Source organism: Ovis canadensis, chromosome 20, assembly GCF_042477335.2.
Source record: "Ovis canadensis isolate MfBH-ARS-UI-01 breed Bighorn chromosome 20, ARS-UI_OviCan_v2, whole genome shotgun sequence".
Classification (NCBI taxonomy): domain Eukaryota; kingdom Metazoa; phylum Chordata; class Mammalia; order Artiodactyla; family Bovidae; genus Ovis; species Ovis canadensis.
Genome location: NC_091264.1, coordinates 43,013,610 through 43,028,562, shown reverse-complemented (window position 1 = coordinate 43,028,562; position 14,953 = coordinate 43,013,610). Strand labels below are relative to the sequence as shown.

The 14,953-nt window shown below is 46.7% G+C and overlaps 1 protein-coding gene and 1 long non-coding RNA gene across 2 annotated transcripts; one reads left to right on the top strand and one right to left on the bottom strand.

Moving 5' to 3' along the window:
• Positions 1 to 275: 275 nt before the first annotated feature.
• On the bottom strand, positions 276 to 2,879 carry LOC138425569 (uncharacterized). The gene is made up of 2 exons (XR_011251283.1): positions 943 to 2,879; positions 276 to 644 (listed from the first exon to the last, which is right to left on the bottom strand). It is a non-coding gene; the product is annotated as an uncharacterized lncRNA (long non-coding RNA).
• On the top strand, positions 2,283 to 6,452 carry LOC138425562 (BOLA class I histocompatibility antigen, alpha chain BL3-7-like). The gene is made up of 8 exons (XM_069563590.1): positions 2,283 to 2,919; positions 3,235 to 3,504; positions 3,698 to 3,973; positions 4,857 to 5,132; positions 5,249 to 5,362; positions 5,780 to 5,812; positions 5,951 to 5,998; positions 6,161 to 6,452. The coding sequence occupies exons 1-8, from the start codon at positions 2,847 to 2,849 to the stop codon at positions 6,163 to 6,165; spliced, it is 1,095 nt and encodes a 364-aa protein (XP_069419691.1). The 5' UTR covers positions 2,283 to 2,846; the 3' UTR covers positions 6,166 to 6,452.
• Positions 6,453 to 14,953: the final 8,501 nt, after the last annotated feature.

The following is a 14,953-nucleotide window of genomic DNA, read 5'->3' as shown; positions in this document are numbered from 1 at the left end:
TTTGCTGTACAGCAGAAATTAACATTATAAATCGAATATCCTTCAATAAAATAAAATTTAAAAAATAAAATAAATAAAAATGTTTGTTTCGTAATCATCATTCTTAAATACACATTTTAAAAGTATCTTCTGTGATGACATGGAAAGTACACATCGAGCACTTCTACTACATTTCAAAGTCCTACGGCCCAAGGAAAAACTGTGTGATCTGAACTACCCTCTTTTTCATGGAAAACAACTGTTCTTGAAAGAATGAATGAGCAGAGAGATCTGTATAATTTAGTGAAACAATGTATTACTTTGTAAAAATCTTGTATTAGTACAAGAGATGTTCAATGAGCAAAACAGACTTATGGATTTTAATGTAACAGAATAGAAAATAGTCAATTTCAGGTTTGTTTCAGGCTTGAGAAACTACAATTTGTATAGTTTTACTTTTGTATCCAAGATGAACATACACAATTATCTGAAAAGATTATTACAAAATACTACTCCTATATATGTGAAGGCTTTTTCACTTTCACAGACTACAATCAAAATAACAGATTGAATGCAGAGGCAAACCTGAAAATCCAGTGGTCTTCTAGTGAAAGAGACAGGAAAGATACTTGGAAAAAATGTAAAAAGCTCTATACTTCTCATTGCTGCTGCTGCTAAGTCGCTTCAGTTGTATCCAACTCTGTGCAGTCGTGTCCAACTCTGTGCGACCCCATAGATGGCAGCCCACCAGGCTCCCCCGTCCCTGGGATTATCCAGGCAAGAACACTGGAGTAGGTTGCCATTTCCTTCTCCAGTGCAGGAAAGTGAAAAGTGAAAGTGAAGTCGCTCAGCTGACTCTTAGCGACTTCATGGACTGCAGCCTATGGGCTCCTCTGTCCATGGGATTTTCCAGGCAAGAATACTGGAGTGGGGTGCCATTTCCTTCTCCATACTTCTCACTACCCTGTTTATTTTGGGAAATAGTTATTCATATTAAATGCATGGGTTATTAATATTATTCTAAATAAGTAAAAAAAATCTTTAGTGTATTATTCATAGTATGGAAAATATGCATTGAAGTGGTCACATAATACTATCCTTGGGGTCCTCATTAATTTGTAAGATTGTGTAGATATTTTAATCAAAATGGCAAACAGCCCCAGAGCTAGGACTCAGGGAGACAGTGGAACAAAGAGTTCTCGGTGCAGGAGGGGAGTTCAGTTCAATTATTCAGTCGTGTTGGACTCTTTGTAACCCCATGGACTGCAGGACGCCAGGCCTCCCTGTCCATTACTATCTGCTGGAGTTTGCTCGGACTTATGTCCATCAAGTCAGTGATGTCATCCAACCATCTTAACCTCTGTCATCCCCTTCTCCTCCTGCCTTCAATCTTGTCCAACGTCAGGGTCTTCTCCAATGAGTTAGTTTGTCCCATCAGGTAGCCAAAGTATTGGAGCTTCAGCTTCAGCATCAGTCTTTCCAATGAATATTCAGGACTGATTTCCTTTCTGATGTCCTGGTTGAATCTCCTTGCAGTTCAAGGGACTTTCAAGACTCTTCTCCAACACCACAGTTCAAAAGCATCAATTCTTCGGCACCCAGCTTTGTTTATAGTCCAACTCTCATATCCATACATGACTACTGGAAAAACCATAGCCTTGAATAGACAGACCTTTGTTGAAAACGTAATGTCTCTGATTTTTAATATGCTGTCTAGGTTTGTCATAAGCTTTCTTCCAAGCAGCAAATATCTTTTACTTTCATGGCTGCACTCACCATCTGCAGTGATTTTAGAGCCCCCAAAATAACGTCTGCCACTGTTTCCATTGTTTCCCCATTTATTTGCCATGAAGTGATGGAACGAATTGCCATGATCTTAGTTTTCTGAATGTTGAGTTTTAAGCCAACTTTTTCACCCTCCTCTTTCACTTTCATCAAGAGGCTCTTTAGTTCTTCTTCACTTTCTGCCATAAGGGTGGTTATCGCCTGCATATCTGAGGTTATTGATATTTCTCCTTACAATCCTGATTTCAGCTTGTGCTTTATCCAGCCCAGCATTTTGCATGATGTGCTCTGCATGTAAGTTACATAAGCAGGGTGACAATACACAACATGACATCAATTCAATTCAGTTCAGTTGCTCAGTGGTGTCTGACAGCTTGACATTCTCATTCCCAATTTGGAACCAGTCTGTTGTTCCATGTCCTGTTATAACTGTAGCTTCTTCACCTGCATACAGATTTCTCAGAAGGCAGGTGAGGTGGTCTGGTATTCCCATCTCTTGAAGATTTTTCCACTTTCTTTCTTTCTTTTTTTTTTTTTTTTGATCCACACAGCCAACGGCTTTGGCAGTCAATAAAGCAGAAGTAGATGTTTTCTCTCTTGCTTTTTCCATGATCCACTTGGATGTCTGGCTCCTCTGACTTTTCTAAATTCAGCTTGAACATCGGAAAGTTCAGGGTTCAGGTTCTGTTGAAGCCTGGTTTGGAGAATTTTGAGCATTACTTTGCTAACATGTGAGATGAGTGCAATTATTCAGTAATTTGAACATTCTACCCAGCAGGATGGGAGGGATTAGGGCAAAGTCCCAGGTTCCTGGAGGGCGAGCGGTTCAGGATTTCAGGGTCAAGGGTGCTGTCTGGGGCTGGGACGCTCGCTCCATGTTGGGGATTCCCCGTCTCCTCGAGTTTCACTTTCTCTCTCATAACCTGTGTTTAGCCCTACTGCCTGGACACTCGTGATGCGGCGCCAGTTCTCACTGCCACTGGGTACCGGGTTTCTAGAAAAACCAATCAGCTTCTCCGTGGATCCCGGTTATAAAGTTTCCACCGACCCGCCCGGACTCTGCTTCTCCCCAGACCCAGAGGATGCGAGTCATGGGGCCGCGAACCCTCCTGTTGCTGCTCTCGGGAGTCCTGGTCCTGACCGAGATCCGGGCGGGTGAGTGCGGGGTCGGGAGGGAACGGCCTCTGCGCGCAGGGGCAAGGGGATCTCCCGGGAGTCTGCGGGGGCAGGATCCCAGGGAACGAGCGACCCCGACGCCCCTGCCCAGACCCGCCCCTCCCCAGGTCCCGGCCTGTCCCTCCCTTGCTTCCCGACCCCTCTTCTCTTCCCCCCTCGGAAGTTCGGGCCGGTCTTCGACCTCTTCCATCTCCCTGGCCCTACGCCCCCTCCTCCCTACTGGGTCTATCAACTCGGACCCGGGACCCGCGCCGGGACGAGGTCGGGCCGCGTCTCACCCCTCCCCGCCCCCAGGCCCCCACTCCCTGAGGTATGTCTACACCGCCGTGTCCCGGCCGGGCCTCGGGGAGCCCCGCTTCATCGCCGTCGGCTACGTGGACGACACGCAGTTCGTGCGGTTCGACAGCGACGCCCGGGATCCGAGGATGGAGCCGCGGGCGCGGTGGGTGGAGCAGGAGGGGCCGGAGTATTGGGATCGGGAAACTCGAAACATGAAGGACACCACACAGACTTTCCGAGTGAGCCTGAACAACCTGCGCGGCTACTACAACCAGAGCGAGGCCGGTGAGCGACGCGGCCCGGGGCCGGGTCTCGCCCCCATCCCCAGGGACTGGCGGGGTCGCCCGAGTCTGCGGGTCCGAGGGTCACCCCAACACTGCGGAACACGGCCGACCCCCGACCCGGGAGGAGACGGCGGTACTTGACCCGGTTTCGTTTCAGTTTGGGTTTAATCACCGCGGTGGTCGGGGCGGGTCAGGGTCTCACACCTGGCAGCGGATGTACGGCTGCGACGTGGGGCCGGACGGGCGCCTCCTCCGCGGGTACAGTCAGTACGGCTACGACGGCAGAGATTACATCGCCCTGAACGAGGACCTGCGCTCCTGGACCGCGGCGGAGACAGAGGCTCAGATCACCCAGCGCAAGTGGGAGAAGGAGGGTGTTGCGGAGAGATTCAGAAACTACGTGGAGGGCCGGTGCGTGGAGGGGCTCCGCAGATACCTGGAGAACGGGAAGGACACGCTGCAGCGCGCAGGTACGAGGGGCGCGGGGCCGCCCTGATCTCCCCTCGGGCTGGAGCTGGCTTCCCACGAGGAGAGGAAAGTGGGGTCCTGTGGGAACAGCGCGCCAGGTTCTTGTCAGGAGAGGGAGGAATGCGCCCGGGTTTTCATATTCTGTACAAGACAGTCACCAGTGGCCCCACTTCTCTGAACGACAATCAAGGAATCCAGTGTCTTTGAGGAAGAAGCAGGAAACAAACCATCCCTGAAATAGCTCGTCAGCGGTGCCCTTTGACCCTGGCCACCATTTTGTGATCCATGACTCTCTCTCTCAAGGCCTCTTCTCACCCTGAGAGCATCTTAGGAGGCCTGACGCCAGCTTTTCTGAGTCATTCAGCCTCCACCAGAGTCAGGACCTTTAGTCTGTATTCTCCCGCTCACATTTTTAGAGCTCCTGTCTTAGTCTCTCATTCTACAAAGTTCCAAGAACTAATATAGATCTCTAAGATGAGGCTGTTATATAGCTGTTGTGCTGTTTTTTCAGAACCATGGTCCTGAATGTTCTGTAGCTCGGAGGGTAAAAAGTTTATAATAAGTCTGGGGATCTGATGTACAGCCTGGTGACTATAGTTAATAATAATCCTGTATTATATACTTTAAAATTGATCTTAATCATTCTCATCATCTCTGTTAAACAGACACACACATAAGGTAAGTTGATGAATATATTAATTACCTTCACAGTGTACATATATATCAAAGAAACATGTAGTACACTCTGTGTACAATTTTTGTGAAGTATACCTCAGTAAAGCTGGGGGAAAAATCACTGTTCTGTCCTTTCTCAGGATGGTCACATGATGCTGCTTCAGTGACCCATGGAGGTTACACAAACTGAATTTTCTGATTCTTCCTCAGACCCTCCAAAGGCACATGTGACCCATCACCCCATCTCTGGCCATGATGTCACCCTGAGGTGCTGGGCCCTGGGCTTCTACCCTGAGGAGATCTCACTGACCTGGCAGCGCAATGGGGAGGACCAGTTGCAGGACATGGAGCTTGTGGAGACTAGGCCTTCAGGGGATGGAACCTTCCAGAAGTGGGCAGCCCTGGTGGTGCCTTCTGGAGAGGAGCAGAGATACACGTGCCATGTGCAGCATGAGGGGCTTCAGGAGCCCCTCACCCTGAGATGGGGTAAGGAGGGGGATGGGATGGAGCATCCTCTCAGATAAAGCAGGAGCCCTTCAGCACTCAGTTCAGCAAGGTCAGGGCTCAAGCTGAGGTCAGGGCCCCTTCCCTTTCCTCCACAGAACCTCCTCAGACCTCCTTCCTCACTTCCTCAATGGGCATCATTGTTGGCCTGGTTCTCCTCGTCATGGTGGCTGTGGTGGCTGCAGCTGTGATCTGGAGGAAGAAGTGCTCAGGTAGGGAAGGGAGGGAGGGATCTGAGTTTTCTTGTCTCACTGGGGGTTTCAAGCCAAGGTAGAAGTTTACCTGCCTGGTTACTGGAAAGTACCCTCCACACACATGTGGAATCTGGAGCTAATGCTAACATTTTTCTTTTCTAAAGCATTGTGAAAATGAAATACAAATTTTTCACCTTCCTAATTCTAGTTGGGGACCAAGTTTCCAGCACTTGAAGGTGAGAGGGAGGTCCTTGCTGAGGACAGGAGGGCAGATGGCCCCATCCTTACACGTCTCCCTTCTCTGTGTTCCTGATCCTAGCATGAGTTTTTACCATGGTTCCAGAATGTTCTCTGGGGTCCAGGACTAGGGGTTGCTCTAGGATCTCATGACTCAGCCTTCTCCCTGGCCTCTCACATGATATTTTCTTCTCACAGGTGAAAAAAGAGGGACCTATACCCAGGCTTCAAGTAAGTATGGAGGGGGTGATTCCTGAGACCCTTGTGAGGGTGCAGAAGGAGGCCATGGGGTACTCACCCTCCTCAAAGTTCCTTCTCTAGTTTCTCATCTGTGGGTTCTGACCACGTCCTGGTCCTGTTCTCCCCCAGGCAATGACAGTGCCCAGGGTTCTGATGTGTCTCTCACGGTTCATAAAGGTGAGACCCAGGAGGGACTATATTGGAAGGGGAATTGGAACAGAGGGGACACAGTGGGTGGTGGGGATCTTTGAGTGGGACATGTGAGCGTGTGGGGGGCTGTGGAGAATATGAGTGCTTACATGACTGACCTAACTGGTTCCTGATTCTTTTCTCTCACAGTGTGAGACAGTGATGCTGCATCCCGCTATGTGCCATCAGATCCCCGGACCCCTCTTTCTGAAGCTGCATCTGCACGTGTCTGTGCTCCTAGTAGCATAACGTGAGGAGTTGGGGAGACCGTTCACCCCTGCCCACCGCGCCCCCTCCTGCCCTGACCTGTGTTCTCCTCCCTGATCCACTGTCCTGTTCCAGCAGAGACAGGGCTGGGCCGTCTCCATCCCTGTCTTTGCTTCGTATGCACTGAGTAATGATGTCTTATTTCCTTATTGAAAATAAAATCTGTATGTATGAATTTGTTTTTTCTAATTGGTGCCATGAAGGGGGATCAGATAATAAAGGTAAGGATTCTTAAAATTTCAAAGAGGAAATAAATTGAAAAACCGAGAACCTTCCAGATCCATCCACATTTGTTGTGCTGAGTCAGCTGCAGGAAGGAAAGGCGGAGGCTGTGAGGAGCTGAGTGTGGACAGGGCTGTGCCCAGAATCAGTGCCTGGTGGGCATGCATGCACTGCCCATGCACTGCCCATGGTCACTCCTGGGCTGGGTCCTCATCTGCATTCCATTGTCCTTGTCCCTTCAGTAAATCCTTGTCCCACCAAGGACCTGTGATCAAGGATTCAGAAGTCACCTGGGCCTTGTTGTATCTCCAGGACCATGGGCAGGGTGCATTTCTTAAATGGGTAAGCTAGGATCAGGCCTTCGTCCAATCCTTGGCTCCTATCATTTTGGAATGTGTTTATATTTTGCTTATTTAGTTATTGCTCTTATTGTTGGTGTAATAGCTGTTCTTTTTCACATGTAGAGCCCTGGTATCATTTGTCTCTGGGTGAACCCATCTCTGACAGCAGCAGGGGTCACTTTGTCATTGTCCCCACAAGTGCAAGGGGTCCATGCACACAGGAATCTCGGTGGGGTCAAGAGAGAAATTTCAGAGTCATACAGCTTTTGCCCTCCTTCTAGAGATTTTGCTGGATTCTTTCCAACTTTTCTCCATCTTTTTAAAGAAACCACATGCTGGAACTTGCATAGTTTCATATCTTGACTTAATTCCTGCTGGACTTCTCTGCAGTCTGCCCCCTCTTCCGCCCCCACATCATCTCAACTCATGGATTTAGAAAGCAGAGTCTAATAAAAACACAGCAGGTTGAATATAGGACCCAGAAGTGAAGGATCTTCCTTTCTGAAGAAATAAAGAGCCTTGTGTGTGGTGTGCAGGCTGATTGGTGGGGGAGGGAAGGAAGATCAGCCTTTGTGAGTAAAATATAAGCAGCTTGAGGTCAGTGCGAATGGAGGTTGTGCTGTAACTGCCACGAGACAGCAAGTGCCCTGAGGTCACATCAATAAAACACTCTGGAATAGGGAAGCGCTCTACTGACCATTCATTCAACTGATATTTGTTGTGTGACGGAGATATAACACACTCTTTCTGCATCTAGGAGAGCTCAGTGAACTAACACCAGACAAACCTAGTCCGCCTTGTGCAGTGTGTTCTAGGGGGAAGGGGCAGAGCATGACTATGAGCCTAGTGAGTGAGGGAGAGTTTCCCTTACAGGTTCGTAAGTGCTCTGAGGAAGGCGATCCAGGTATGAGTGTGTGGGGACAGTGAAGGTGGCTGTGTTACTAGGGTGGACAGGGGCCTCATTGAGAAAGTGACCTTGGAGTAAAGATGTGAAGGACATGAAGGAATGTCCACAAGGAGGTCTAGGGGAGGTCCTATCCAGGCAGAGGAGCCTCCAGGGCAAATGCAAGAGGGCAGGAGAGTGTCTGTGTTCAAGGGAGAGCCAGGAGGCAGCCGGGGCTGAAGGAAAAGGAATTGTGATGAGCTCCCATGTCCGGCCAGGTCCTGTGGGCCTCCAGGATGTTAGAAGGGTGTAGATTTTTATCTCAGTAAGCTATGGAGTTATAGGATGATTTGAACAGAGGAGGACCTGCTGTGACTGCTCTCTGGAAGCGTCAGCCAGGCTGCTGTGCAGAGGCAGGAGGTGAAGGGCGAGGGAGGCGCAGAGGAGCCTGAGGGAAACAGCGCAGGGTCCAGGCTGGGGAGGCTGCTGCTTCTCTGGGGTGTGAGCAGGGAAGATAATGGTGAATGAGTAGGTTCTGGACCTATTCTGAAAATGCATTTTACAGATTTCCTAGTAGATTAAATCTGAGTTATGAGAAAGGGTGAAGGAGGACTGCAAAATTTGAGATTTGCAAGTAAGCATGTGGGGCGCCTACTGTGGAAATGAGGGGACTCTGGAAGGAGCATGTTTGAGGAGGCATCACCATCAGCATTTGGTTTAAGAAAGTGGCCACTGAGTTGGGGTTACTAGTCTAGGGTTTGGGTGAGATGACTTGACTGGAGAAATAGATGGAAGAGGTGACACCATGTAAATGATGCTCTAAGCCTTGAGAACAGATGAGGTCACAGATGAGGGAGAATTGGCTACAGAAGCAGAGGGACGAGGACTGAATCCTGAATCCCCTGCACTATGGGAACTGATCAGACCACACACCTGAGCAGATGGCACCATTCTGACCTCTAGATGGCACATGGAAAAGGGTCCTGAAGGACATGAAGGAATGTCCTTCACCTGCACTCCTCTTAGAGACAGAAAGTCTGGAATAGACTTATAGCACGGTTGGTGCTGATCTTCAGATCACGCATTTCATAGCAGGAACACAGATCTGGATTCCCACCCTGCTGTGCCTCCCTGTACACCTCGTTCATAACAGACTCCCGGAATCTGAGCCCTACACTCTAGATGATGGATCGGGAAGAGTCCTGAGTACTTTGTAACAATCTCTACAAGCAGTCCTGAGCAGACTGGGATCCACTGACATTAAAGATCAGAGAATGATTTAGGCGGGGAGGGGTCTTAAACACACATTTAAATGTATTTTTCCTGAGAGGAAAAAGACAAAACATTTGGTGCGAGTTACATGTTGTTTCTGCCGTGTGCTATCGCCAGGCTGAAAATTTAGGAAGTGATTATCAGCTCACCATAAAGAGAGTCCCTGAGTTGCTAAGAGAGTAGATCTAAAATTTCTCCACACATGCAGAAGAGGTAATTATGGGACATGATTCAGTTGTCAGACAAAGCTATGGTGGCGATTATTTTGCAGTACAGAATGTATCAAATCAACAACTGTACACCATAAACTGACTCAATGTTGTATATCAATCATAATAAAGCAGAAGGAAAAGTCTCTGAATCCTTGCTCTCTGAGACTTCCCTGAATGGTATTCTTAGGTGGTTCTGGGAGGAAAAAAAGATTTCAAATTGTTCTAAATGGAACAGAGAGGCACACTTATGGTTTTGAGTTTATTTCAGGGAAAACCACTGAACAGCCCTGAGGCCACGGCAGGGAACAGCATCCTCAATCCCACCTGGGTCTGGTCCCACACAGGAACCCCTTCCCCTGCAGCTGAGCACAGACATCACTGTTCACAGCACTGTCAGCCCTGATGCTGGACAATGGACCCTGTGGTAGACCTGCTCTCTGCTGCTTCTGACACCTGGACGGCACACTGCCACCTCTGCCCCGTGTGCCACATGCGCCTAAGGCATTCAGTGCAGTTCCAATCTCTCTGTGGCACCATGTCCTAAGGAAGAGTCCAGCATGTGGTAACCTGCCTGGTGGACCCTCAGCCTCTTTCTACCCGCAGGAATATTTAGGAAGCAAGGTTTTCTGTCTAATGGAGGAAGGTGTCTGCCTTCCACCAAGATCATCAAGTGTGAAATTCCCCTCATTTGGGAAGAGGGTACAGATTCTGGGGTTGGAGAAGGAGAGTCAGGGAGGGGAAAAGAATGACAAATTTCAATCGCTGTGAGCAGTGATCTAGATCAGAACTTGGTCTGCTCCATTGTAACCAGTCAGGTTGGGTGAATGAATCATATCTTTCAACTTCTGTGACCTTGCGTTATGAGGGCCAGTTTCTGTCTAATCTAGTTTATACTTTCAGATAAATGGAGTGCACTTCTGAGTGATGAAATGATTACTCAAAATGTCCTCCAGCTGCCGTTGTCTCTTTCCAGGCTTAGAAAAGAGATCTATAAGTCTTCATGGACCCATACATATATACTGACATTTTATTGCATGTTAATTTTGTAAGTTAGACAATGTCAAAGTAAATTCACTCTATTGCACAACAGCACTCATCTCACATGCTAGAAAAGTAACGCTCAAAGTTCTCCAAGCTAGGCTTCAACTGTATGCGAACCTAGAACTTCCAGATGTAGAAGCTGGATTTAGAAAAGGCAGAGGAACCAGAGATCAAAGTGCCAACATCCACTGGATTACAGAAAAAGCAAGAAAGTTCCAGAAAAACATTTACTTCAGTTTTATTGACTACACCAAAGCCTTTGACTGTGTGGGTCACAGAGAACTGTGGAAAATTCTTCAAGAGATGGGAATACCAGAACGCCTGACTTGCCTGCTGAGAAACCTGTATGCAGGTCAAGAGGCAACAATTAGAACCAGACATGGACAACAGACTGGTTCCAAATTGGGAAAGGAGTACATTAAGGCTGTATATTGTCACCCTGCTCATTTAACTTACTTGCAGAGTGAAAGTGGCTCAGTCATGTCCGACTCTTTGCAACTCCATGGACTGTCCATGGAATTCTCTAGACTAGAATACTGGAGTGGGTAGCCTTTCCCTTCTCCAGGGGATCTTCCCAACCCAGGAATCGAACCAGAGTCTCCTGCATTGCAGGTGGATTCTTTACCAAGTAAGCTATCAGGGACACCCTATATGCAGAGTACATCATGCGAAATACCAGGCTGGATAAAGCACAAGCTGGAATTAAGATTGCCAGGAGAAATATCAATATCTACAAATATGCAGATGATACCACCCTTATAGCAGAAAGTGAAGAGGAACTGAGGTGTTTCTTGATGAAAGTGAAGAGGAGAGTGAAAAAGTAAGCTTAAAGCTCACCATTCAGAAAACTAAGATCATGGCATGCAGTCCCATCATTTCATGGCAAATAAATGAGGCAACATTGGAAATAGTGACAGACTTTATTTTGGGGGGCTCCAAAATCACTGCAGATGGTGACTGCAGCCATGAAATTAAAAGATATTTGCTGCTTGGAAGAAAAGCTATGACCAACCTAGACAGCATATTCAAAAGCAGAGACATTACTTTGCCAACAAAGGTCTGTCTAGTCAAGGCTATGGTTTTTCCAGTAGTCATGTAAAGATGTGAGAATTGGACTGTAAAGAAGGCCCATCACCATACAATTGGTGCTCTTGAACTGTGGTGTTGTAGAAGACTCTTGAGAGTTCCTTGGACTGCAAAGAGATCAAACCAGTCCATCCTAAAGGAAGTCAGTCCTGAATACTCATTGGAAGGACTGATGCTGAAGCTGAAGCTCCAATGCTTTGGCCACCTGATACAAAGAACTCACTCATTGGAAAAGACCCTGATGCCAGGCAAGATTGAAGGCAAGAGGAGAAGGGGATGACAGAAGATGAGATGGTTGGATGGCATCACCAACTCAATGGACGTGAGTTTGAGCAAGCTCCGAGAGTTGGTGATGGACAGGGAAGCCTGCTGTGCTGCAGTCCATGGGGTTGCAAGGAGTCAGATACGACTGAGCGACTGAACTGAACTTTTGTATTTCTTTGTATATGCATTTTGCTGGGGAAAGTGTATATAAAATTGATCAATTTACGTGTGACCCACACAAATGTCTTTTAAAAGTACTAGTTTAGAAACCATGCTATAATCTCTAGTCCATGAGGACTAATAATCCAACAGTCTTAGCAGATCCAATGATATCATAAAAATGCTCATCTTTTTCCTGGAAATTACCAGTCTGGGTCAAGATAAGGTACTTTACTTGCTTATGCTCACTTTCAATGTCTGCATGTTTCTTATTGTGATCCAATAACAAGCATGTCACAAACCAACACTGGCTCACAGAAGACATAAAGTATCATTGGTGTGGGTGGACTTGTATTCTGACAACTACCCTGGTGCCAGAAAAATAGCAGGATTGAAAAAATAGGCCTTGGGGATTCCATTTTTAGTAACATGGTTAGCCTGGTTTTAAGGCTTATTTATCCAGTGAAAGCAAATAAAAATAATAGGCAAAGTATAAAAAGCTTCCGTAAGTACAGTACCAAGAGAATAAATGTTTAGGCCAAAATATAAATGTGGGCAATATTTCAGAGGGAGATGTTGTTTTTACCCTTAGGGCATTAGGCAAATCTGGGGACAATCTTCCCTTTGATTTGCTCAGCCTTATGAGCTGTAATAGGAAATGTAACCCAGAGCTTGTTCATGTGGGGAGCATAGGTGACATCCCCTTCTTGATCCCCACCAATCCAGAAACCAAGATTCATATCCTCGGAGGGATGTGGAGAATTTGGAAGCATGGAACCTGCTAGTGGGAATAAAAATGGTGTTGGAAAATAGTCTGGAAGTTCCTCCAAGTTTGAACCTAGTGTTGCACTAGGACTCAAATTCCATTCCTAGGTATTTACCTTGGAGAAATGAAAATGGCAGTCTACACTATCATGTTTGTAGCTGACATTCACAGCAGCATTAATCATGATAGCCAAACAGCAGGAAAAACTCAAATCTCCATCCCTTCATGAATGAATTAGTAAGAGCGGTACAAACACGCATTGGAAAATTACTTGAAAATGAGTAGAAGGAAGTATAGTTGTCTAGTACATGGATGCCTATTGTGGATGAATTTTGAATACATTATGCTCTGCAAAAGAAAACAAGAATAAAAGATCCTATTAATTGTTGGATTTTATTTATAGGCTTTATAAGCAAATTCCTTCAGATAGAAATTAGCTTAGTGTTTGTTTAGAGATGAGGGAAATGTTGAAGGGGAATGGGGGCTGACTGCCCAGGAATAAATTGGTACATCAATGCCTGCATGCATGCTCAGTTCCTCATTCATGTCCACCTCTTTCAGGCCCCTTGGACTGTAGCCTGCCAGGCTCCTCTGTCCATGGAATGTTCCAGGCAAGCATACTGGAGTGAGTTGTCATTTCCTTCTCTAGGGGATCTTCCCAACCCAGGGACTGAACACATGTCTCCTGATTCTCTTGCATTGCAGGCAGATTCTTTACCACTGAGCCACCTGGGAAGTTGGTACCTAGATAACAATATTCTAAAAATGCTTCTGGGTGATGAAAACCTTTCAAAATTGATTGTGGCAATGGTCAGACCTCTCTGTGAATATGCTATAATTGATTCTTTTCAGTGGGTGAATTATATTTCAATATTGTTGGGAAGATCCCCTGGAGAAAGAAATGGCTACCCACTTCAGTATTCTGGCCTGGAGAATTCCATGGGCTGTATAGTCCATAGGGTCACAAAGAGTCGGACACGACTGAACGACTTTCACTTAAAGTTGTTCTAACAAAAGCTATGTTGCAGTTGCTCACTCACCTAGTCTTGTCCGACTCTACGTGACCTTGTGGATTGCAGCATGTCATGCCTCCTTGTCCCTCACCATTTCCTGGAGTTTGCCCAAGTTCAAGTCCATTGCATCAGTGATGCCATTCAGGCATCTCATCCTCTGAGACCTTCTTCTCCTTCTGCCCTCAATCTTTCCCAACATCAGGGACTTTTCCAATGAGTTGGTTGTTCACATAAGGTGACCAAAATACTGGAGCTTCAGCTTCAGCATCAATCTTTCCAATGAGTATTCAGAGTTGACTTCCTTTAAGATTGACTTTATGTTTGTTCTTTGCTGCCCAAGGGACTCAAAGCAGTCTTCTGCAGCACCACAGTTCAAAAGCATCAATCCTCTGGCGCTCTGCCTTCTTTATGCTCCAGCTCTCACAACTATACCTGACCACTGAGAAGACCATAGATTGACTATACAGACCTTTGTTGGCAGAATGATGTCTCTGCTTTTCAACACACTGTAGGACTGTCATAGCTTTCCAGCCGAGAAGTAATTGTATTCTGACTTTATGGATGCAGTCACTATCAGCAGTGATTCTTGAGCCCAAGAAGAGGAAATCTTTCTATGGAAAGCTCTTAAAAAGATGGGAGTACTGACTACCTCATCTGTCTCTTGAGAAACCTGTCTGCGGGTCAAGAAGCAACAATTAGAAGGCTGCGTAGAACAACAGAGTGGCTCAGGATTGAGAGAGTGTGACAAGGTGACAACAGAGCTTTCCACAGTTTGTCATGATCCACACGGTCAAAGGCTTTTGTGTAGTCGATGAAACAGAGGTAGATGTTTTTCTGAAATTCCCTTGTTTTCTCTGTGATCCAGCGAATGTTGGCATTTGATGTCTGGTTCCTTTGCCTTTTCTAAACCCAGCTTGGACATCTGGAAGTTCTTGGTTCACATTATTCTGAGGCCTAGCACGCAAAATTTTAAACATGACCTTACTAGCCTGGGTTGTTGTTCAGTTGTTCAGTCGTGTCTGATTCTTCGTGACCCCTTGGATTGAAACATGCTAGGCTTCCCTGTCCTTACCATCTCCCGGAGCTTGCACAAACTCATATCCATCGAGTCGGTGATGCTATCCAACCATCTCATCCTCTGTCATCCCCTTCTCCTCCTGACTTCAAGTTGCCCAGCATCAGGGTCTTTTCTAATGAGTCAGCTCTTTGCATCAATTGGCCAAAGTATTGGAGCTTCAGCTTTAGCATCAGTCCTTCCAATGTATATTCAGGGTTGATTTCCTTTAAGATTGACTGGTTTAACCTCCTTACAGTCTGAGAGACTCTCAAGAGTCTTCTCCAACACCACAATTTGAGAGCATCAGTTCTTTGGCACTCAGCCTTCTTTATGGTCCAACTTTCGCACACTACATGATTA

Bases quoted from the DNA above. Each gene is read 5' to 3' on its own strand.
- LOC138425562 (XM_069563590.1), top strand. From the start codon at position 2,847: ATGCGAGTCATGGGGCCGCGAACCCTCCTGTTGCTGCTCTCGGGAGTC. The intron at 2,920-3,234 runs GTGAGTGCGGGG...CCCCGCCCCCAG, and splicing joins CCTGACCGAGATCCGGGCGG to GCCCCCACTCCCTGAGGTAT. The intron at 5,363-5,779 runs GTAGGGAAGGGA...TTCTTCTCACAG, and splicing joins CTGGAGGAAGAAGTGCTCAG to GTGAAAAAAGAGGGACCTAT.